At 38.6% G+C, this 25116-nt stretch overlaps 1 protein-coding gene across 1 annotated transcript in view; it reads left to right on the plus strand.

The window, feature by feature from the left end:
- The window catches only part of Ccdc172 (coiled-coil domain containing 172), a 63137-nt gene extending 45070 nt beyond the window's left edge, over positions 1-18067 (plus strand). Inside the window, exons 5-8 of the mRNA XM_013348139.1 lie at positions 1616-1717; positions 2209-2311; positions 17046-17133; positions 17891-18067. Of these exons, the coding sequence (XP_013203593.1) occupies positions 1616-1717; positions 2209-2311; positions 17046-17133; positions 17891-17923 (326 nt within the window). The 3' untranslated portion in view covers positions 17924-18067. The remainder of the gene's footprint in view (positions 1-1615; positions 1718-2208; positions 2312-17045; positions 17134-17890) is intronic.
- Positions 18068-25116: the final 7049 nt, after the last annotated feature.

Genomic DNA, 25116 nt, shown 5'->3' on the forward strand with positions numbered 1-25116 from the left:
AGGCGGCCGGGGTGCTGGGGACTCAGCCCTGCCGCACCTATTACTACAATTACACCTATCACAGAAACACATTTTCACACAGCATGCAAATATTCTACAACACACAGGTACATGGTGCAACATATACCTTAAAATTATTGCTTTGTGTGAAATAACCCAGACACAGAATTATGCATATTGTGATTCTTCTTTATTTGTACAGATAGGCAAATCTGTACAAACAGAAAGTGCAACAGTTATTGCCTAGGAGAAAGAGGATCTGGGGAAACTAGGCAGTGTATGCTAACAGAAGTGGAGTGGTCTAATATGATGGTAACAGATGTGGAGCCTGTATGATAAACCTACTGAATTGAGTGCCTTAGAGGGTTAATTATACTGTAGTTGAGTTATAGTTAAATAAAGATGTTTTATGGAAACAAGAACACTAGGGGATTAAAAATACAGTATCTGAAAATTCCCTAAAGGTATTAACAGCTGTAGTGATATTTCATTTGTATTTTAATACAGCTTGCCTGAATATTAAAGACAAAATAGCCACACTAATTAATCGGTCATACAGACCAGGTAGTGGTGGCACACACCTTTAATCCCAGCAGTCACACTAGTTAGCCATAGAGGCTGGGCGGTGATGCATGCCTTTCATCCCAGCACTAGAGAGGAATATAAGGCGAGATGAGACAGGAACTCGCTCTCTTCCAGTCTGAAGATTTCAAAAAGGCAAAAGCTCTCTAGTGACTGACTAGTGCTTTTTCTGATCTTCAGGATGCACCCCAATATCTGTCTCTGGGTTTTTATTATTTCAGCCACAAACAGCCAACCAGAGAGTGCAGATACGTAGAGGGGAAAGAAGACTTTAAAAAGCTCAGAGACCTACAGCATATGGGATTGGAGTCCAAAATCTATGGCAGAAGAGTAAAATACTTAAAATATTAGGAGACATGTCTTAAGGACAATTAGTGTCGTTTGGGAAAATTAAAGTTGGGAGGTATGGCCTTTAGGTGGAGGAAACTTGAGTGGCACTGGGGGACTGCAGTCGTGTCCTGGCACTGTGTGGAGATGATCCTGGATCAGTTTCAATTACAAAGTGGGCTTTCTTATTATTTTGGGAAGTTGTGAAGTTTTTCTTTTATTTGATGGTAATGGAATATTTCTGTATCCTCTTTTGTTAGCCTAACTAACCTATCATACTGGTGATTAATATATGCTGGTTAGTTTACTACAGTTCCTTAGGTGATCAAGAGAATCCAGTTGGGACTTTAAATTGACCATATGCTACCTAGAATTCTATTGAAGAGCAAAAGGTTAATCATTGATGCCATATTTCATTACACCAAAGCCTGAATGCTTCTTCCACTTGTTTCTTATTTTTCAGTTTTGTATTTTCTATTTCAGGGAATAATGCTGTTAGAGATTTTGTTGGGATGGCATAGCACATGTATATTGCCCAGGGGAATTTGGGTAGTTTAAAAGTATTGATTCTGATTGATGAATAGGGCTGTTTCTGTTTAGTCCTGCCTTTATTGTCTCTCATCAGTGATGGTTTTCAGTGTATAGATTGTTAGCCTCTTTGATTAAATTTTTCCTGGGTAACTTTTTGATGATAATTTGTTTATAGAAATGAAGTCAATGGAATGGAACAGTGGCCAGTTACAGGAACTTCAAATACAAAAGCGTCGACTGTTACAAGAATTATTTACTGTCCAGAAAAAACTTAAAGGTATAAGCTGCATGAGTCCATTTATCCTGTTATCAAATACAGTGTTATGCATAGGAATGTGATGGGTTGGTATTTAAAGACTCCTTGTCCTGGTGGTTGGTGCTTCTGCAGTCCTACAGATGTAGTGTATAAAACACACAACTGAATTAGTGTTACAGCTGTAATTTGTCTGAGTTATGGGGATGGAGTGTAGGCCTGACACCAGCCACACATGCACTCTACCCCTGAGCTGTAACCTTCAGTGCCACCTTGTCTAACTTGCAGCTCTCCTGCCTCAGCCTCTTGAATAGCTGCAAGCACAGACCTGCACCACCAGGCCTGGGGAGTGCTGATGGTCATGATCTAAATTGCTATGTCAAATTAGAAAATAAAATTATTTTTATATGTATTTGATATACATACAACACAAAAAATAAAGTTTTTCATGAATGACTAAAGATAACTTTTTGTTCAATTCTTAAATGATTATAGAAATTTTCTTAATTGTTTAGTTCTTAAAGATGAAGAGACTGAAGTCATTTATACCACCAAATACCTAGAGGCAGAAAAATTAAAAGTCAAAGAAAAGCCTCAACATGATGCTGAATGCTTGAGGTAAGCATATGTTATTATGTTTATACATAAAATTTAAATGTTTTGTTTTTTGAGGCAGGGTTTCTCTGTAGTTTTTGAACTCACTCTATAGACCAGACTAACCTCAAACTCAGAGGTCAGCCCGAGTTTGCTTTGCTTCCCGAGTGCTGGGATTAAAGGCATGCACTACCACTGCCCAGCTAACAGTATTTTTTAAGTTAAATAGATTTCACTATAAAGCTGGGACTGTGCTTTTAAAGCCCTGGATAAAGACATTATTTGCATCAATGTGTATCCTGAAATTTGCTGATAGGCAAACCCTCCTTTGGCCAGTACATGCTACATGTCAGTTCACAATATACAGTACATAACAGGGAATTCAATCTTACTTTCTAAATCATGACTAAACCTGGTATATACTGTGGTTTTAGAGACATACATTCCTGTAAGTTTTTAATCCATAAATTAGGTATAGTAAGTAATAACCAATAGTAAATAGAATAGTTCTAATATTCTACAATAAGTTATTTAACTTTATGAAGTGTTTATTTCTGAAATTTTCCTTGTGGCCTAAATGACCTCAATATGGCCCCTTCTTTCTCTGCTACTCAAAGCTGCCAAGCTCTCATCCACCTAAAGACCTTTGTAACCCCCTCTTTGTCTCACCTCTGCAAGTTTTCAGGCTGCTTACCTGTCCTTGGTGAGACGTGGCCCTTCCTAGGTATCACTTGAAATATGTTTTTAGATAATCTTCCTTCCTGTTTCTAAATCATGTCAACTGTTATTTTTTCCAGTAATGTCCTTCAGTTTTCCTTTAGAGTACATTCTGTCTTATAATTACATACATTATTTTGTCAATGTCCATTTAAACTGTGTGCCAATTAAGAAAGATCTTGTTTACTCTGGGCACTAGTGTTACTTACAGTTTAATACTGTGGTAGATGCTAGTGTTCAATAGAGGGGAGTGAATGAATTAATGAATTATGAAAGTTTTCCTCCATAACAAAAGCACTTTCTTTTGTCCTCAGTCTTAGACTTTTGTTATATTCATGTGCTGTAGTAATGTGTTCTGTTTCAGCAGTCTAGGAACTCCTTGTGTTTCTTTGTAGTTCAGACCGGGTATGTGGGGCCTGACACACACTGGTCCCAGTGATGGAGCCTAAATATCACTGAATTTTCACTGCAAAAATGTGACAACACTTGTGTCATTATATACCCAAAGTTGACTGCAAAACTCATTATTTTCTTGCCCCCACCTCCCAAGTGCTGGAATTATTTGTATGTACCCCTGTGGCAGTGTTTTGGTTTTTCTTCTTCACTCTAAGTAGCACAAATAACAAAACAGGCCACGTTAAGTGTTTTGGCATTAAAAAAAAAAAACAAAAATCTTATTTTCTAAGTGATTTTACATCTTGCATAACCAGTATTTGTATATGTTTGGTACAACATGAAGCTTGCGTTGGGAGAAATCTAAAAGTCAACATTATCTTATTCATCCTTGAATACTTAAAAGATAATGCAGGTTTGTGAAGAGCTTTTGCAATGAAAAATGCACAAAATTAATCTGTTTCTGCTACTGAGAAACTCTGAGCACGTTTCTAGGTGGTAGTAAAGCCATTCAGAAGCCCCTTCCATGGTCTCCCAGTTCAGCTGCTCAGAGAAGGCACAGTGATGGTCCTAGATTTATAAGATACACAAACACACTATGGGGTTGAAATACTCTCAAACTGTGTAGCAGATGTACTGATAAATATGCATTTATATACATATATATTTTACCACAAGTATGTATGCATACTTAAAACATGGAAGTATATTTTATTTGAAGAAAAACATTTAAACGTATAGTAATGTAAAAGATCACTCTGTTGCATGAAGCATGACAATTTTTTAAAGTTTTGTGAACATCCTACTTGGGTTATATGCATTCTTTCTGTGTCCGTGTGGGTAACCATTTGGATGCATGTGGGTTCACATGGATTTAGAAAAGTCAAGTCCTGGTGACACATTTACTGTTTGATAGTTTGTTTCATTGTTCGAGTAGGTGTTATAGACGTTCTCCACACTAGTTTGAATTGATGAGCTTCATGATTTAAATGACACTGTTTTTAAACAACCATGACTATGTATATTTTTATAAATATGTTCTTAACTGCTTGCAGGAATATTCCTGACATTATTTAGAATAAGTAACAGAGTAATGGGAAATGTTACCTTGCTGTACTGATTAATTTTATGTCATCTTGACACAGGCTGTAGTCATCTGAGAGGAGGGAACCCTGATTGAGAAAATGCCTCCATAAGATCAGGCTGTACGCAAACCTGTAGAACATTTTCTTAATTAATGATTGATGTGGGAAGGTGCAGCCCTGTCTGGGTGCTGTCTTCCCTGAGTTGGTGGTCCTGGGTTCCATAAGAAAGCAGGCTGAGTGAGGCATGAAGAACAAGCCAGTAAGCAGCACCTGCCCATGGCCTGTGCATTGGATCCGCCTCCAGGTTCTTGTCCTCAAGTTCCTGCCCTCACTGCTTTTGATACTGAACTGTTACATGGAACCCTTTTCTCTCCAAGTTGCTTTTTAGGTCATGGTGTTGCATGATAGCAGTAGTAACCCTAACAGTCTTCATTTACAGAATATCGCACATTCACTTGTCCCTTGTTACAGGAATCAATGCAAAGTTGGCAAGCATAAAGAGGTCTTTTCTCAGAAATTTCTGCAAAATTAGAGTCAAATAATTGTATCTGAAGCCAATCCACATTGTCTTTCTCTTTTAAAAACATTTCTAGTAGATGAAAATTCTCATTTAATTTCAAGATCATATGTAACTTTCTTTTTGTTGAAGACTTCTGTTAACTCTGCAGCTTTTCTGGTAGAACTTCATTATTTATTCACTCACAGAAGTGTCTCCAGCATTGATTATGTAGCCTCAAGCTGGGAGAGATCCTGTTTTGTGAAGTCTTGGAACATACTGCAGTTACTAAAGATTGTACATAAATATAGAGGAAGTTTGGTATTAGACTCAATTAATTTCAAAATTATATTGTTAATAAATTTACCTCTGAAGTTAAAAAATTGTATTTACAAATAATATGTAACATTGAAATGATATGTTTGTGTTTATATACTAATTGTTACCTTTAACCCCTGTGCTCAGGTGGCAGAGTCAAAAAGGTCTTTAAGTTCAAGGCCTACTCGGTCTACATAGTGAGTTTCAGGCCAGCAAAAGCTATATAGTGAGATGCTCTTCATAAAACATGGGAAGGACAATGTGGAAGCCAGCCACACCAGCCTGCCTTATCCTTACTCAGCTCCTTCTCTCAGGGCTTCCACAGGCCTGAGGGGATGACAAAACCTGGACTATGGGAAACAGGAACAACTGTCCATACCTCTTTCATACATTCACTTTTCATAAATAAATTCTGTTTAAGATGGATGCTCAAAAATGATCCCACACTAGCTCAGAATTGAGTATAATAAAGGGTTATTTATTTAGAGGTAGACTCACAGATCACAGTCCTCTGCAAGAATGAGGAACAGGAATGTCAGTGAGTTTTCCAGGCTACTTCCTGCTGATCGGGGGCACTGATAATCTTATGGGGACCTAAAGAAAATTTAGAATTATGATCAAGTCCTGACTGGAAAATTCTGTGAGGCTTGATCATCTCAGGCAGCAGTCTTGAATCTGTTCTAGATGTAGAACTCAGACATCTGGGCCATTTGCTCCTAATGGAGATTTCTCAGATGGTCTTCCTTGATCAAACCTGAATTTTTCTTACCCCAGAATGAATCCACAGCCTCTCATTTCCTGTGGAAACAAAAGCAAAACCTCTTCTCCAACGTAACAAATCTTTTGATTTCAAGTTTGAAGTCAAGGTATTTTCAAAATACCTACCTTAGATTAATTGAGCAGCATTTATAAACAAATATCTCTTAGCAGCTGTTGTTCCTTCCTCAGCATTCAAACAATTCAAAGAGAGCATAACATACAGTATCCAGATTCTCTGTGTTTTCCATTTTACATGGCTTAATTTAAACTGTTATTTCTTTTTATTTTTAATTTTTGACCTTTTGAGACAGGATTTCTCTGTGTATCTTTGTCTTGAAACTCACTATGTAGACCAGGCTGTCCTTGAACTGACAGAGATCCACCTGCCTATGCCTCCCAAGTGTTGGAATTTTTTTTTTTTTGGTTTTTTCGAGACAGGGTTTCTCTGTGGCTTTGGAGCCTGTCCTGGAACTAGCTCTGTAGACCAGGCTGGTCTCAAACTCACAGAGATCCGCCTGCCTCTGCCTCCCGAGTGCTGGGATTAAAGGCGTGCGCCACCATCGCCCGGCCCAAGTGTTGGAATTAAAGGTGTGTGCCACCATACCAAACTATTCTCTTTTTATTTTAAGGACTTTATCCATTTTTCTCAAGCCTACACATATTTTTAAATACACCATAAACCATTTAGAGTTTTTTTTATCTGAATCTATCTTTATTGTATATATCTCTTTTTTTCACCAGGTGAGTTTTTAATTTGTTTAGCGATGTGGCTAGGATTAAAGCTGTGGCCTTGACAGCTGGATCCAGCCCATTTTTTAGCTTTTGGAAATTTCAGCCTCATGGTGGAGGCCATGACCATGTTTATTGCCACAATTCCACCAAAAACCATGCAATCAGCTTTTTATTAACACCATTTAAGTGTTTTGTGACAGGACCTCTTAAAAGAGCTGCAAAGTTTTGCAGCTAAAGCTGAATCAGGAAGCCCCTCTGAAATGAGAGCACTTGCTTCTAACAAGCAGAGCCCATCTGAAAAAAAATGTTATTAAGAAGCCATGCTTAACTTTATTTTTTTTATCTAGAATAACTTCCCAAGCGTTTTTAGGTCATACCATGTAGAAATATGGGCCTACAGACATATATTCAATGAAAGATATAGTAGAGAAAAAATAGATATGAAGAAAAGTAAACTTTTTTCTAAATTCTTCTTTCTATCCTATACCAAATGATTCCTGACATGAGACAGAAACACTGAATTTTTCTTATAACAACATGCTTGGATTTAGAGAAGGACAGAGCCATTGTCCAACTCCAAAGCCAGCTTTGATTTTTAAGTGAGTCATGACTATTATAGGAGGACGGGCCGCTTGTTCATCCTGGCTACCCAGAACCAAAATAACCACACAGAAACTATATTAATTAAAACACTTCTTGGACTTTTATCTCTAGGTTTTTATTGGCTAACTCTTATTTCTTAATTTAACCCATTTCTATTAATTTGTAATATTGCCACATGGCAGTGGCTTACCAGCAACAATTTGGCATATCTGACTCTGTTGGCTCCATGGCGTCTCTCTGACTCCACCTTTCTTTCTCCCAGCATACAGCCTACCTTTCCCCCGCATAGTCCTGTTCTTCCCTGCCACAGACTCAAGCAGTTCTTTATTCATTAACCAATAAAAGATACACACATACAGAAGTACCTCCTACACCAGACTATTACTCTACTGGGTAGCATACACGTGCATGCATGTGTGCACCCCCCCACATATGTATGTGTGTGTGTGTGTGTGTGTGTGTGTGTATATATATAGTGATTCTTATCCTCAGAAGTCATAATTCTTTTTGCTTGGTGATCCTATCTGGATGGTTATCTTTTCCTCTTTAGGCATCTAGATGTCCAGGGTCTCTTAACTTTTTGAAGATAAGTATTTTCCTACAAAGACAAGAACAGAGTACTGCTGCAACTCTTGTGAGGTTTCCCTGCCACCTGTATGGTTGTCACCTTTGTGGATGAGCAGTCATTTTCCTTTCTCAAGATGTTTCTCTTTTTCATACCAAATCTTTATTAATTTTGATGGTATCCATAACTTTTCTTCTCCTGTGGAAACAAGAGGTAAACCCCTTCCCCAATGTAGCACATCTCCTGATTTCCATTGTGAAGTCAACACATCCTTGAAATAAACTGTCTGATTTAGTTCAGAAGGTTTTTCTATTATCCAATGTCTTTCTGCTGCTGTTGTTCCTTTCTCAATAGCGATAAGAAAATTCTGGTTTAATAAAGCAGTAGGCAATGTAGTTCTGGGGATATTTTCCATCTCTTTGTGTTTGTTTAACATATCTTTTACAGTTCGATTTGATCTTTATATAACTGCCTAACCTGTAGGATTGTGTGATATACCTGTAATATGCTTTATATTATAATAAGCAAAAAACTATTTCATTTTCTTAGAGACATATGCTGGACCATTAACTGTCTATTTGTGCAAGTATACCGATTATGGCCATAACTTCTAATAAATGCATGATTACTGAATTAGCATTTTCTGAGCTCAAAGCATTTGCCTATTGAAAACCTGAATAAGTGTAAATGGTGTGGTGCACACATATTAATTTAACAAAATCTTCAAAGTAGAACACATCCATCTGCCAGATTTCATTCCTTTGAGTACACTTTGGATTACTTCCTGCAATAGTGGTGTTTGATTATAGAAAGAGCAAGTAAGACATCACTTTATAATCTCCGTAGATTGTTGCCATCTAATAGGAAACTTTTTCTTTGAACCTTTGGTATTGACATGATTTTTTTAATGAAATTCTGAGGTCTTTGGCAGATTTTCAATCAGTAATTGATCAATTTCGGCATTACATTGTGCTAGAGGATCTGGCAAACCAGTATGGGATCAGATGTGTGTTATGTGTATGGAACAAAGCCTATTCCTGATTATATGTTCAACCTATATGAGTAATGAAGTCAATTCTGTATCATATGGTATAAATTCAGCTGTTTCAATATGCAAGACAACTCTTTCTGCATATTGCAAATCAGTAACTATATTGAGAGGTTTTTTAAAATCCCTTTTTACCATGAGAATAGCATATAATTCTACCTTGGACATAATTATAAGGGCTTTGTTTCACCTTACTTAAATCTTCTAATTTGTAACCTGTCTTTCCTGATATATTTCAATCAATATAAAAGGTACAGTCTCCAGTTATTGGTGTGTCATTTACAGTGCGGGGAAGGATTCAAGTAGTTCTCTTTATAAGTTTAATTCTGTCACTTTTGGGATAATTGCTGTTAATTTCTCCTAAAAAATAGCACAAAATCTTTTCCAGGGTTCATTGTCTTCCAATAATTTTTAAAGTTTCATCAGTAATCTATGCTGGGTCTACCCCTGATAGTTGATGAAGTCTCAATTTTCCTTTTATAAATAATTTAGAGACCTTTTCCACATACGTTTTTAATTTTTTACTTGGTTTATTTGGTAAAAAGATCCATTCTAAGATAATATCTTCTCTCTGCATTAAAATTCCTGTAGGAGAAATTCTGGAAGGCAATATGACTGGAATGCAATTAAGATTCAGATCCGTCCTAGCAACATGAATGTCCTGTAATTTCTCTTCAACAACTGTCAATTCCTTTTCTGCTTTAGCTGTTAATTCTCTGGGACTATTTTAGTCTTTGTCATCATCTAAGGTTTTGTTTAAATGAACTATTAATTACCTCAGCAGTCAGTCATAGACTGTAAATGTCTCCTAACCATCTTTGAAAGTCATTAAGAATCCACAATCAGTCTCTCCTAATTTGTGTCTTTTGTGTTCTAATTTTCTGTAAACCTATTTTATAACCTAAGTAATTGACTGAATCTCCTTTCTGTATTTTTTCAAGAACAATTTGTAATCCCCATTATGGCAAAACTTTATTTACTTCTTCAATTGTTGCAAGTCTTTTTACTATTGTTCTTTTTTTTTTTCTTTTTAGTTTTTAGTTTTTCGAGACAGGGTTTCTCTGTGGCTTTGGAGCCTGTCCTGGAACTAGCTCTGTAGACCATATTGTTCTTTTTTAAAGCCTGAATTTCATGGCCTGCAGATATTTCTAGTGATCTCATTGATGCACCTAGCCTCTGATCCTCATTCTGCACATGTGACTCCATGGTATGAAGTTTTTTCTTTAAATATAACATCTCTTCCTTGGACATTATTTGGACAGCATGCAGATTGCCTTCCTGGAGAGATACTCCAACCCATCAGATCTTTTAAACAGATTTTGCTTGTCAAATTCAACAGTCTGAGTTTATTTAGATAATTTCTCAGTACCCTTTGACGTGGATTGAATTTTGTCTGGAAAAATTATGGTGTAGGAGTTCCTTCTGTTTGTGTGTTGCTTTCATTGGTTGAATAAAGAAACTGCCTTAGCCTTTTGATAGGGAAGCACTTAGGTAGGCAGGGAGATAGAACTGAATGCTGGGAGGAAGAAGGGCAGAGTCACGATGCCATGAAGCTCCTGCCTGAGACTGATGCTGGTTAGAATCTTTCCTGGTAAGCCACGACCTTGTGGTGTTATACAGATTATAAGAAATGGGTTAAATTAAGATGTGAGAGTTAGCCAATAATAGGCTAGAGATAATGCCCAGGCAGTAATTTAATTAATACAATGTCTGAGTGGTTATTTCGGGTGTAAGCTAGCCTGGCAGGCAGGATGCAGCCCTTTACCTACTTACAACAAAATTAATGTTATCATTTTAATAGTGTTAATTTTTTCATCTAACTTTTGATTTTTGGTGGTATTAATCCTGCCAGCTAGCTGTTCACTGTTAGTCTATAAAGACTGTATCATTTCAAAAAGTGCCTCATTCTTGGCTCTCTTATCAAACCATTTTTAAGGATATGATATGGAAACGAAAGCTAATTCCCAATAGCCAATCAGCTGGATGTATCAGAAAAACCATATAAGCCTTGCAAGAATACCATCCATAGTAAAAGCAAAAAGGTTATTAAATTCCTGTATGGTAATATTGTATTCAGTTATATAACTTTCAAGTTTATTGATTTGTTTATTAATCAAATAGTTACCTTTTTATGAGATTTTGGTAAATTGTTGTAGGTGTAATAATCTTTATTGACCAGCAGGTGTTGTTGTGGTGGACTCAATGGCAGCATCAGGAACAGCCTGGCTCTCTTTTGGTTCAACATGTTGGTGCCTGGTTAAATACTGACAAATATGCTTTGCTTTTTGCTTAAGAGCAATTAAATCAATTCTGTACATGGACAGTTCTTTTAGATCCAGAGCTTCCAAGCAGGAATACAAACCTGGAGCTGTGCAAGCACCATTCAAGTCTCTGTACAGCAGGGAAAGTTGTGGAGTGAGAGGCAGGAGGAAGCATGTGTGAACTTAAGAAATTTCTAATTCGCTCTGCTTAGCTCCACTGTGGTGGAGTTTTTGCTAAATAAATAAATAAATAAACACACTTAGTAGGTAAAATCAAGCCAGCTAGGCAGGAGTGGGTGACTTGCTGGTTTGTGGACCTTTTGAGCCTTTTAAGCTGGTCCACCTGGTAGACATGGAGTTGGGATTCACATTGGGCACCAGATGAAGATGGACAGTAAAACATGCCTACATTAGCTCAGAATTGAGTATAATAAAGGGTTATTTATTTAGGGGTAGACTCACAGATCACAGTCCTCTGCACTAATGGGGAACAGGAACTGAATCAAGAAGCCAGAAGAGAGAGCAAGTGCGTGCCTTATGTCAGCATTACTAGTATGAGAGGCCGTGCCAAGTGGGCTGCTGTGTTAAAGGAGTTCCTACAGCATTATATATGAAAGAAGAATTTCTCCTTTAGCATTAAAGGTAAAATAGCTTTAGGATCGTGCCCATATAAATTAATACAGGGAAATATATTTAGAAAATTAAACTACAAAAAAATTCATAGAAAGTAGAAAAGAAAGCCCAGGGAGCTGGGAGATGACTCGGCCATTAGTTGCTGGTCATGGTGGCGCACACCTATAATCCTAGCGTTGCGCAGACTAATGCCACAAGGTGCCCAGTTTCAGAAAATAATGTGGGAATTAACAGAAATACACTGTCCTGTTTTCATCTCTGCTGCTGTAATAAACACTGACCAAAAGTGGCTTAGGGAGGAACAGACTTATCTGGCTTACACTTCTGGGTCCCATTTTATCACTGATAGAAGTCAGGGCAAGAACTTGAAACAGAAACCATGGAGGAGCACTGTGTGCTGGCTTCCTCAAGGCTCATGCTCAGCTAGCCTCCTTGTACAGCCCAGGATCATCTGCCGTGAGAACAGCCTGCACTCCGCATGTAGGTCTGGCTGGCCTGGAACTCATATGAAGAGTAGACTGACCTCAAATGCCTGGAATCCACCTGCCTCTGCTCTCAAGTGATGGGATTAAAGGTATACACATTTGAATTTTTTGTTTGATTAAGTGAGGTTTTCCCTTCCATATTTTTTCTTCAGAATCTTTGTCTCTACTGAACTCCTTGTCATGTCTTGAATTAGTTTCTTTGCTTTATTAGTCTGTTTTGGGTCTTGCTTATGTTTCCAGGATTGCTTAGGATAGAAACAAGGGTCCTGCTTGTACCAAGCAAGTGTTCTACTACCAAATCACATCTCCAGCCTCTAATTCAAGTGTTATTTTATGTCAAGCACTAACGGCTCACCCCCTTAGCTGTGTTGGTTGAACTTTACCAGATGGATTGAAAGCATCAGGATGACTGGAAAGTTAGTGTGAAGAGAGACAGGTAGAGGGGTCTCTCCTTCATTCTCATCTTCCCATCCATTTCTTAGATACTTGCTCACGGAAGCGCTTAACCATTTTCATTAGCTTCTTGCTTATCCTTCTGTGTTTCTTTTGAAGAATTAAATAGATAAATGCAACACAGTTTATGTAATCTTTTGCATTGTACTGCTTATTATTTAATAGTGCATGCTAGAATCAACTCATTTGTTGAAAGAAATGGTCTTCATTCTTATGGTTGAATAATAGTTGTAATGAATATGTTATGGTTTCTTTAACCAATTCCATATGAATGGACAGAAAGATTGTTTTTTAATAGTTTGATTTACATATCATGTTTGTGTTTATGTTGTCTTGTACTTTATATTACTAGTGTAAAAAGGCAGGGCTCAAGGAAATAGACAAATTAGTTGTGTTTCATTCTCCTCAATTGAGGTTGCAATGTTTTGAATCTATCTCAGCTAACAGTTAAGCACATTTATTTCTTCTTTGCCTCCCGAAAAGTATTTGCAGTCAAGTAGTGAAGCTCCATCCAATAGAAGAGGGCCAGGGTCCTTGAGTCAAACATATGCAAGTTCTGTCACCAGAACTCTATACCTCTGAGAACCATCCGTGTGTCATTCTATGAACTGCCTCTTTAGCTCACCCCATTCCTGTTGAGTGCTGAGTGTTACCTTCTTTGGAAAATGTCTTTTTCTGGCCTTTATTTGTGATGTCCATAGTAGATACTTCCAGATTATAATTTCTTGTTAGTTTTTATACATGTGGTCTATAGAAAACTTTTTAACACAGTGTAATTTTTTTCTTTTAAATTAAATCACATTTGTATTTGAACTGTAGTTAAAGCTCTACCCACACCTATCAGATGCAGCAGTTTACCTGTGCTTTTGCCTTGTCTTGTATGCCTTTTAACATATAAATATTTGATCTATCTAGAGTGCTATGCTGTAAAATATAGATCCAGTTTTGCCTTTGAGATCCATTTAGTTTTGCATCCATTTGCAGGTTGTTGTCCCATTGTAACAACATGATTTATCGAAAAGCCATCTTCTTCCCCCAGGGAACTGAGGTGCTGCCTTCATCACACACTAGCTGTCCGTTTGCTTTTAGTTCCTGCCTGTCTGTGTCCCCTGCTCCACTGGTGAGCAGTGCTGCACTGTTTAGTTGTCAGAGGTTAGCAGGAGGATTTATCAGTTGGCTTTGTTTTTCTAAATTTAAGAGGTTTTTGAATTTTTTATATGTTTTTTTAAATGTACCTAAAGATCAATCTGCATCATACTAAGAGGGATAAAACATGTTTGTTTTTATTGTGTTCACATTTAGTGGGTTTAACTCATTATTAACATTTTTATGACTTCCTATTTGAGAAAAAGTCATCTTCATCATTATTGATGATAATAAAGTCTATTTATTTGGGATCCTAATCTGGGAATATGGAGGATTTGGCAAAATCTAAGCACCCCCGTTCAGGGCAAAATGAGACATCGCACAGCCCTTTGGTTAATTGGGAATTCAGACAGCCACTAGGGAATTCTGATCTGCCTTGAAATCTTGAGGACTTCCTGGTGAAAACTGGGATCCAAAGAGCTCAGAAAGGCTCAGCACCTGGATGCCTATCAGCAGGGTTTCAACTCTTAGTGTGCATAACAGAGCTGAGAAATCATAAGAATTTTCAGGACTTGGATTGCCACATTGAGGGTTTAGAGCCCCGGCTTGAGAGAACAGGCATTTGCTAAGAAACTCGGAAGGAGTTCTTGGAAGGGCCTGGACTCTGGTGGGTCCTGGATCTGGGTCGTGCTCCAAGGAAGCCCTGATGAAAGAAAAGGTGGGAGGGGGCTCCTGTTTTTTAAGAAAATTTCTTTGGTCAAACTGATGACCCTCTGAATGACACCAGTTATTGTTTCCCACACATTGTGTAAACAGGATGATACACCACACAGCCTTTGGAGTCCATTTTAACAATTAAACCTGGCATACGTGAGATCCACCTATAGATTTGCATATGTGAAAGTCATAGCAGAACATTTTCCAAAAAAAAAAACCCAAAATACTTTAAAAACATAATACAAAAAGCTCAGACAACACCAAAAAATACAATTTCTCTACAGATACTTAAATCTCTGAGACACAGAGATAAAGAGAAAACATGTAGGAAAGCAGAGGAAGGAAAGACAAAAAGGCGCATTAGCTAAAAGGAGAGAAGAAAGGAATGAAACTTCTTATCTGAAATGATGTAACCAGAAGTCAGTAACGACATCTCACACTTAAAGTATAAGTATAGTTTTAGGTGAACATGAGCTGATTGGACCCTTGCTATTGAAAACCACACTGAAAACCAAGATGATACACATATTTTAGGAGGAAGGGTGTGATTCCAAATGGGAAATAGAGTTACTCCAGAAACAGTTGGGCAAAGGTAAATACAAAAGCTCCCTGTTGTTGTAAGTCACTTCACAAGATAAATAGCAAAGAAAAATATTAGCACTATATTTTAGATTTATAATAAATGGGAAATTGTGATGATAATAGAATAAAAATTTGAGGGGAAAATTGAAAATATATTGCTGTAACATTTTTCCCTGTAAGTATAGTTGTATGTATTGTACAGTGTTGAATATATGTTATAAGTGTAAGCTATATTAATTTTTAAAGTAGGTCTAATAAGAAAATGTCTATATAGGAGATAATAAGCAACTCCATTATAGACTAAAAGGAAGGGGAAGGAATGATGAACCTACAGAAAAAAATCTGCATTTTGAATCCCACCATATAAGCAACCACATTCAATGTAAATAGTGGTAACATGTGAGCTAAAAAATAAGAGATTTTCATATTAAAGAGTAATATGGATATATATGTTTCCTACCCCAAACCTAAAAAAACCTTAAGTATAAAGATATGGGTTTAAATCACACACACACACACACACACACACACACACACACACACACACACACGGAATGAACTGTTCTGTACTAGGGTACTGAAGTTCCAGTTTCTTTCCCCCATCTCCTCTCCTCCTCTCTTTCCCTCTCCTTATTGATCTTACTTACTGTGTAGCTCTGGTGGCCTGGCACACTGAGCTCTGCCTGCCTCTGCTCTCCTGTGTGCCATGGCCTATAGCCTTCTTTCCTGGCTGCCCCTTGTGTTTTCCTTGGTGTGTTCCCTACTCTTTGACACGGTTGGCACTATTCCATATCTTTATTACACACTGGATAGCTTTTATAAATAGCTTGTTAGAGTCAGAGGTTTTTTTATGCTTATTTTGTGTGTGTTTTCCTTGTAAATGTGTAGTTCTTTCAAGGTTGAGGGTATAATTGGCTTCTTGTCTCTGGTGACTTATACTGGATTATCTTACTAGTATGCTTGGTGATTTTTTTTTCTACTGCAAGCTTGTTATGTAATCTCCATCTGGCAAAGGTCAATGGGTCTAAATATGTTAAGGCACCCCTCAAAGAGAGTTTCTGTGGCTCTGATCTAAGTCCCTTCTCTTTGAGGGTGTCCTCTTGCTGCCGAGTTGCTTAGCTTTATGAGAACATCCTTGCTTGTAGTGTTTGCCCTCAGGGCTGCTTCACACAGAGCCAGCCATGGTCAGGCTCTGGAGTCCTACCTCTCACAGCTCAGGGCTTTGGTGATGTTTCTCTTTGTTGGGGAGGGGATAAAAATATTAGCCATTATACTTGAGATGAAAGAGAACTTCTTCCCTACATTCCACACTGAATTTAGACAAAAAGTAACCTTTTTATTTAATAAATTATTCCAAGATTTAAAAACACAGTTGGTAAAATAAACACTGATATTTAATTCTCAGTCTGATAAATTTAATTATATAAGTTTGTATGTTATCTTTAATTTTAAGTAAAAGCATCTGGCACAAGTAATGTTTTAACTTAAGTTTTGAGTCAGGATCAGAGAAGTCAAATGACTCTGTGCATTCAGTGTCTCGGTAGAGAGCTGGTTCTGCATTTGTTATTAACCCACACTGACTTTCTACATTGCTGAGATTCATCTCTGCTTTATTGTCTACCTTTCTTTATGAGATGTTTTCTCTACAATTTTTATATAGTTTGTATAGAATCCGAGAGGGTTAAATTTCCTAAATATTCCTGTTTTTAACCTGACTCTGATACTCTGTGATATTTCTGAGGCTACACACCTGCCACTCTGTATGTAATAAGATTATTGTAAAGGTGTAGTATCAAACTAAGAGAGCGATTCTCCTTTCAAACAGACTGAAACAGGAGCTGGATCTCTACAGCGAAGATGAGATGGAAAGCAAGTGCAAAGCACTGCGGACAGAAATAGAGTTTCTGGAGTCGGTAAGCCACCCTGCCCGTTCTCCTGCTCTCCAGCCCTGTCTTATCTGCGTGAAGCAGGACTTGCTGACGTGCGTTCCCGGGAACTAGGGCTTTGACCTCCGCAAACCCCAGAGCAAGCAAGTGAAAGACAAGTTGGGGTGTAAACCATGAGGTGTTCTGAGCTCCTGGACAGCCAGCTCCATACGCTTGTCGCCAGAGAACAGAACAACTTCTCGCTGAGGGCTAACACATTCAGACCTCCACCCTTTGACAGAGACAGTCCTGCTAGAGGACAGCTGTGTTGGAATCTGCCTAGCCCTTACGACATCTAACCCTGCGCTTTATACCATAGACTCCCGTGATCGCAGACCTTTTAGACATTTTCAGGTTGTGTGCAAGCACTGTCTAACTAACTTACAAATGAGCACAGTATTTGCTATAATGTATCTAAATACAGACATGCATAGGGAATGCTAAATACAATTTTAATTTGATGCACTGCCCTTTGCATTATATTTATTTTCTGCAAACTGTTACAATTATAATTTGATTCATATTCTCGATAAGACCTTTGGAAAACCTGAGTCAGAAATCCTAAGAATTATTGCTGTGTTAAATTTAAGTAAATTTCATGAGTTCCCTTTAAGAAATGAGTTTGGACTGGATGTGCAGCTGGATTGTTGCACCCTCACCTAGCATGGGCAAGGCTCTGGGCTTGATCATCGCACATAAGAATTCACTTTCTCTTATGACTATGCACTGCATGCTTGTCTTCCAGACATTGGCACAGAAGGGTCTTCAGGACAAGTGACTTCTTGGAGTCGATGTGCCACCCTACACTTGACCATGGCATCTTAGAGTCAACCCCGAGTGGCACCTGCGTAGCAGATCCCCATGTAAACAAAAGGTTCAGAATAGTCCACATGCTGACATCAAGAGATGGTTTATGTATATCTACAGAATAAATTTTATCTTGTTACTTAAGAGGTCCTTGTGTGCTTTCTAAAGGAAGAGAAAGGAGAAGATACTATATTCCAGGATTCTTCATGCCAATCTGTCTTTTCTGACCAGTATGTGTTCTTTTTTCTTGTAGCTTACCCCCAGCTCCTATGAACACACAGGGAGATAAGTGTTCAGGTTATTGACTCAGTTTTGTTCATTACAGTTCTGCCAGGCAAAAGTGCTTACTTGGATTTTAATCTTTTTTCCATTTTTTTTCAATTATAAAGTGTCTCTCGACAGTGATCATCTGGGGCTTTCCATTCCTCCGTGTGTCTCCTGAGCTTTAAATCCACTGCAGACATATGGCAGTGACTGCTGCCTACCACTTCTCCTCCTGATGGCAGTGTTGGTTGGGAGCAAGTTCTCCACTTGGGGAGGACAGAATGAGCAGCATCGTGTACTCTCAAGTTATCTGCCTTGACTCCTAGAGAGGATATTTTCTCTAGTGTTAGAAAGTGTGTCAGAGCTGTGCAGTCAGTGCTGGGCTAGGCTAGGCGGAGCGGGATGTGTCTGAAAGTGGTGAGTATTACTGTTGGAGCCATGTGCCGTTATAGTTGTGGCTGAATTTGTTTAATGCCGTACGCTCAGAAAAGTAAGAATGCTGAGGTCTTAGTTTGAAAGAAAGTCGTACCTTGTCACAGTGGTTTTTTTATGTTTTTTAAAGTGTTGTATACTCTTGGTTTTGAAAAAGCAGCAAATTTAAAACACTTGCCTTTGGGGGCCAGTGTGATGGCACAGCGCATAAAACTGTTAAAACTGTTTCCTGTCAAGCCAGGTGACCTGAGTTCACTCCCTGAGTCCTATGTGGTGGAAGGAGAGAGCTGACTCCTGTGCTTGTCATCTATTCAGATGACATCAGTTCTGCCAGGGAATTGCAGTTTATTTTATATACAATACAAATACAACTGATTGGAATCAGTTCTGGCTTGATTCTGCCTTACTCTGGTCTCTTTGTGCACCCAGATCTTAGGTCTCGTAGCTATTATATAACATTAACGTGCTGTGTGAATTCCTGCAGACACTCCTTTCCACTCTCAGTCACTCTTGCTCATGATTGGCTTTAGAGTGCAACACTAACGGCCTAGGGAGTGCTCTCTTTGTACCCTTTCCACACCGTGGTACCTCTACAGCATCCACTGCCCTGACACGACTGTCCTTCTGTCGTGTGGAATGTGTAGGTGGCTGTTCAGTGATAGAATCAAGAATGATGTGAGCTGAACCCAGGAGGACTGAGGGTTTGGTGTTTCCATTATTCAAAATGAAATAAAGTACGTAAGTCAAGATTAAATCACTGTTGGTGTCATCAGAGGCCGGTGCTGTGAGCCCTGTGTGGAGAGCACTGCAGGGCCCTGGGACTGTGTGTGAGGAGCAGGGTCTGCAAAGCAAAGGCCACAGCAGCAGGCAGCTGCTCTCTAAAAGCTGAGCTCAGTTCTCCAGTTGTTCATCTCTTCTCCTTCTACATATTTGTGGTCAGATAACTCTTGGAAGGAAAATTAGCTGAAATTGTCAGGGTATAAATATGTCTCGGACTGAATTTGATTACTCTGGAGTAAGACAGTGGCTGCAGAGGAAGGTAGTTTGCACATGAGTGTGTATTCATTAAGTCAATTCATTAGCTTGGCTGTGCATTTAGTTGTGAGCAAAGTACCACTAACCCAAATAGTCCACACACTGTACCCGCGGTCTGGCACACCACCGTGCTTCTTTAATGCTACCCTACGTCCTTCAAAAAGCAATTTTTAAATCTCACCTCTCCACTGGGGCTGTGTTGGAATGTATAGTTCAGAATACGATTTCTAAGTCTTGCCTCTCCACTGGGGACTGTTTTGGAATGTATAGGTTGCTTCAGAGTCTCCTGTTGATTGATGGGGCCATTTGGCTAGAGGAAAACTAGCAATAAAAATCATAGGCTATGGGCATGGTTCTAGTGAAGATTCCTTTCTCTCTTCTCTGACCTTACTGTCGACAGGGAGCGAGGTACGGAGAAAGGGAAAGCTTTGAGAGCTGTACGGCCAGACATGGCCACCTTCACCTTGTTTGTCCACAGTATGTTTTCTTCTGTGAAAGAGCCTTTGCCTGCCTGCCTGCCTATCTTTTCTTGAACTTGTAAAACCATGATGAGATTTAAAAGCATAGAAGAAGGTTAAGGTCATTGTATTCTAATGCATTAGAACACAGGAAACACAGCAGGCTGGTGTTTCCTCGCTGTGCAGTGGGAGCTCTCTGTGAACAGGCTATTGAGTCCCTTAGCACATGGGCACCCTGGATGCCGCAGATGGACAGACAGCACACACTGGACAAGCCCTGTTGTCAGCTTTGGATGAGGACAAAGTCTCTTTCTATTTTGCACCAATCAATCATAAATAACTCTGTCACACTGTGATGAATAAATCGTTTATTTGCAGTCCAGAAGCCAGTAGCAGTTAAGGGACACGATGAGAGATAGACAAGACAGTTTTAGTCAAGATTCACCAGGATAAGGTGTTCTTTATTCAACTGTTGTAGGATCAATTTGAAGTTGGAAGTTGCTGCACATACTAGAAAGGCTTTCAGCATTTGGAGTTGATCTATTTTAGGTGGACTTTGATGTTTTTGTTTATTTGTTTTGTTTACATCTCTTTATTCCTCTGTCTTATTTACTTCTCTTCACTCCTTGTGATTTGAAAAAAAAAACTTAAATTTGCCTCTCAAAATCCAGTTCAGAACATTTTCTGTCAAGAGAATTGTTTTTCAGGATGCAAACTAAAAATGAAAAATATTTTTATGTCATTGGCCTGAAGCAGGGATTAAGTTTTAGAGGTTTGTGGCCCTTTTATCTCAAGACAGAAGATTTTATTTTTTAATGCAAAAATATAGCAGAGTTCTCTTTGAAAATACTTGAGGTGCCAATGCATAGTTAGGTGACTGTTCTTCCTGAACATTGTATCTTAAAGTTAAAGGGCTTTGTTGTGTTCCACTTTTTCTTCATCTAATATTAGGAATTAAGCTTTATTTTCTTATTTAGTTCACTAAGATTTGAAATAAATAATACTGACACAACACTGACTAACAATTAGTGACAGAAATTGTATTAAGAACCCCCCCCCCCCATACTTCCAAATACTGGAGAAGCAAGATTTTGTTGTTGTTGTTGTTTGGTAAAGGCTCACATTTATTAAACATAGGAAGAACTGTGCAGGTAGCATGTGTTACAAGAGCACTCTTACTTTGATAGGAGTCCAAGGAAAGCACAACACAGAAAGACTACTCGATAGTAGAGGGCTCTCCCAGCTGCTGCTACAGAAAGTGCTGAGAGCAAAGCTGTTGGGATCGAATGCTTATTTAAACACCTGCCTCTGATACATAGCAGATTTATCTTTTAAAAGCCTTTATAAAATCAGCAGCACCAGAGTTCATATGTCTAGGAAAACAAAGAGCAAGTGAAATGTGAAATTAATAGCAATGACTGACACATGGATCTGTTCTGAGGCCCATGGAGCCAGAGGAAATGCTTTTGTCTTCTCTTTATAGCCAGAAGAGCTCCATGCCCCTAATAATTCTTAGTTTGTTATTTTGATACTTGTAATAAATTGCTATTCTAATTAGTTGGTAAATAAAATCTTGTTAAAATAAAACTCTCTTACTCTCCATATAATGTATGCAAATATAGTACTAATGACTATTTCTGGGTCCAGCTTTGTGATGGCTGGATTCATCATTACATTGTCATTGTTAGAACAGTTTTTATGGGTGTTAGATAAGAAACACCATGTGAGTGACATGGGGGGGGGTTCACACAGAGTCAGTGTCACAGAAGTTCTAAATCCAGTGCCAACCAGAACTTGTAGAACACAGAGATAATATTCATAAGAACATCTTTACCCAGTGGAGTCAGAGCTCACTGTTGGGAGCCATGTGGATACGAGCATGTATGGCAGGCTTGCAGATAGGACTGGGATTTTGATTGGTTATCTGATTTGTGTGAGGTCACAAAGAACTGTGGTTGTCTCTTTATCTATACTTTCATTGTTCAGACTCCAGTCATTGATAATATACCTTAGACAATATTGCTTTTGAAAATTTGCTTGGAATTAAAAATCTACACAACAGCTATTATCAGAGAAATTTGAAAATTATTTAAATCAACTGCTGAGCCGGGCGGTGGTGGCACATGCCTTTAATCCCAGCACTTGGGAGGCAGAGGCAAGCGGATCTCTGTGAGTTCGAGGCCAGCCTGGTCTAGAAGAGCTAGTTCCAGGACAGGAACCAAAAAGCTACAGAGAAACCTTGTCTCGAAAAAAATAAAGAAAAATAACTCAACTGCTGATTAACAGAAATCATGGAATTAGTCACAATCAGCAAATGGGAGATACAGTTAATTGAGAATGTCTTCTTACAGTCCTTGAGAAAAGTCCCTCCATATACAACAGGCTTGAATCCTTCCTGGAAACTGACCCCCTAGGAATCTCTGGAAAACAATACCAGTCCATATGTCTTTGCTAGACTTTCTGTGGACATGTGTAGTTTAGTTTTGTCCTGTGGTGATGATATGTAAAGTAATAACTGGAATCAGCTGCTTACTCTAGCATTCTTGCTCATTTACAACCTCCACATTTCTGCTCATCTTTCTGCCTGTTCTTGCTTCTGCTGCCTTTCCTGGCTCTCCTCCTGTCCCTCCATCCTTGCATACTCCTTTTCAGCTATTTGGGCTTGCTCTGTGTTCTCCAAATTGGCCCAACCTGGGGTGTGGGAGGTCCTTCTGTCTATGTGTTGCTTTTATTGGTTAATGAATAAAGAACTGCTTTGAGCCTATGGCAGGGAAGAACAGAACTAGGCGGGGAAAGCTAGGTTGTATGCTGGGGAAAAGAAGGGCAGAGTCAGAGAGAAGCCATGGAGATGCCAGAGACAGATGCTGGGAATTTTACCCAGTAAGCCACAGCCTCGTGGTGATACACAGATTACTAGAAATGGGTTAAATTAATATGTAGGAATTAGCTAATAAGAAGCTACAGCTAATGGGCCTAACAGTGATTTCATGAATACAGTTTCTGTGTGATTATTTCGGGGCTAAGTAGCCGGGAACCAACAAGCAGCCCCTTCTCCAGTGAACCTTTTGTGCCCTTCATGAGCTGTTCTGTGAATGGAGTGCTTCTCCCACCTCATTCCTGTTTGGCATCTGCTTCTGTCAGTCAATGTCAGATAACTACTATTCTTCAGAGACCTTCAGAGACCTTCGTTCAGACAGTCTCAGATTGTTATCTATTTGCTATGGTTAATCATGAAATGCCTCCTACAGACTCATGTGCCCAGTGCTTGGAAGATAGCGACTGTAGGGTATGAGGCCCTCCTGGGGAAAATCAGTTCCTGGGAATTGATTTCAAAGTTCAAAATTTATTGCTCTCTCTCTTCTCACTGTTTCTGCCCTGATGTTCAGCCTTTCCTCAGATTTGACTAAAGTAATGGAGCCAGGCATGAACCCCAGAAACCATGTGCTAGAATAAAGGGCCCCTTTAGTAGTCTGTCAGAAGTTTTAACACAGCACCCTCATTTAACTTTTATACTTTGTGTCCAATATTAATCTTTCTTATTTTTCTTTTCTGTAATTATCATTGAACCCTGAGTTTTATGAGGGCCATTGTCCTGCACACTGTTTTTCCCTCAGGATACAGAACAGTGTTCATCTGGCATGTAGGGAGTATTCAGTTTAACACACATTCAGAATGTGTGTTAAGATATTATTTGAATTAGTTTTTTATTTCACCCATATATATTAATGAGTCAAATATAAATAGATTCTATAATTATGCTAATTTATTTGTTGTTGGTTTTCTTGGTTGGGTTTCTCTGTCTTCTTATTTCTTGCTATTTCTGGACCTCTTTACTTCATTGAAAAGGGTGTAGTTGCTAATTCTGGAACCTATCTTTGTAGAATAGTCTATAAAACGAACTAGAAGAAATTATGATCCCTCATCCCATCATAGAAAAAGTTTGTAAGTCTCTCAGTGGTCACTTGCAGCTTTCCATTATCAAGCTGTTGATTGACAGACAATGGTGATGAAAGCCTGCTTTGTACCAGCTGCTGGAGTGGAAAGTGAACATTGTAGGCTGGTCGCAAGCTAGAAATGTGCATTAGAGTATTGTGTCTCTGTGAATAGGAACTTTCAAAATGTGTTTGCTTCTGTGGGTTGGTTCAGTCTTTGTGATCTGAAAAACAGTTTAAGCAATTCTGTTTTTAAGTTAGCTCCATATTTAGAAAGATATGTGAGTGCCATCTGCTGGATTTCTCTAGTACCACAAGAAGTAAGATGAGTCAACAAAACCTTATCTAGTACCACACTGAGCAAAAGAATCTATTGGATTGGTTTTGATGCTCAGCTTTTGTCAAGACAAACTCTTGTAAAAGAGTGGCCCAGGAGGATGTGATGGTTTGTGCCTGGGATCCTGGCTTTCTGGAGGTGGTGGCAGGAGGAGGGGGAGTGCTGGGTCAGCCAGGGCTACATAGGCAAAAACCCTGTCTAAAACAAAGAAATAAAAAAAACTTTCTTTTTTTCTTCTTTACTTCTCTCTAATATTTTTCCCAAAATAAATATCTCTATGTAACTTATACTTTCTCAAGATTTCATAATTTTAATATGTCTGACTCTATTTTTATTTATTACTTCATACTATTTCTACTTCTACTAACCTTAAAAGAAGGAGCTTATTTAATAACTTTTCCACACTTTTAGCCAACATCCTTTCAGAATTTATTCATGAATTGTTGATTTATCAGATAATGCCATTTAGGGTAACATTCACTAGGTTTCTGTCCAATGAGAGAAGAATGCCAAGCCAAGAACATAAGAACCTAGATCCAGGAATCTTTGGGAAACCAACCTGTGTTGAAATAGGAGCAGCGGAGCTGCGTCCCCAGCACCCGGCCGCCTGCACGGCTAGCTTTATACCTGAAATAATTACACGGAAACTGTATTCTTTTAAACACTGCCTGACCCCATTAGTTCCAGCCTCTTATTGGCTAGCTCT

Source organism: Microtus ochrogaster, chromosome 8 (assembly GCF_000317375.1).
Source record: "Microtus ochrogaster isolate Prairie Vole_2 chromosome 8, MicOch1.0, whole genome shotgun sequence".
NCBI classification, from domain to species: domain Eukaryota; kingdom Metazoa; phylum Chordata; class Mammalia; order Rodentia; family Cricetidae; genus Microtus; species Microtus ochrogaster.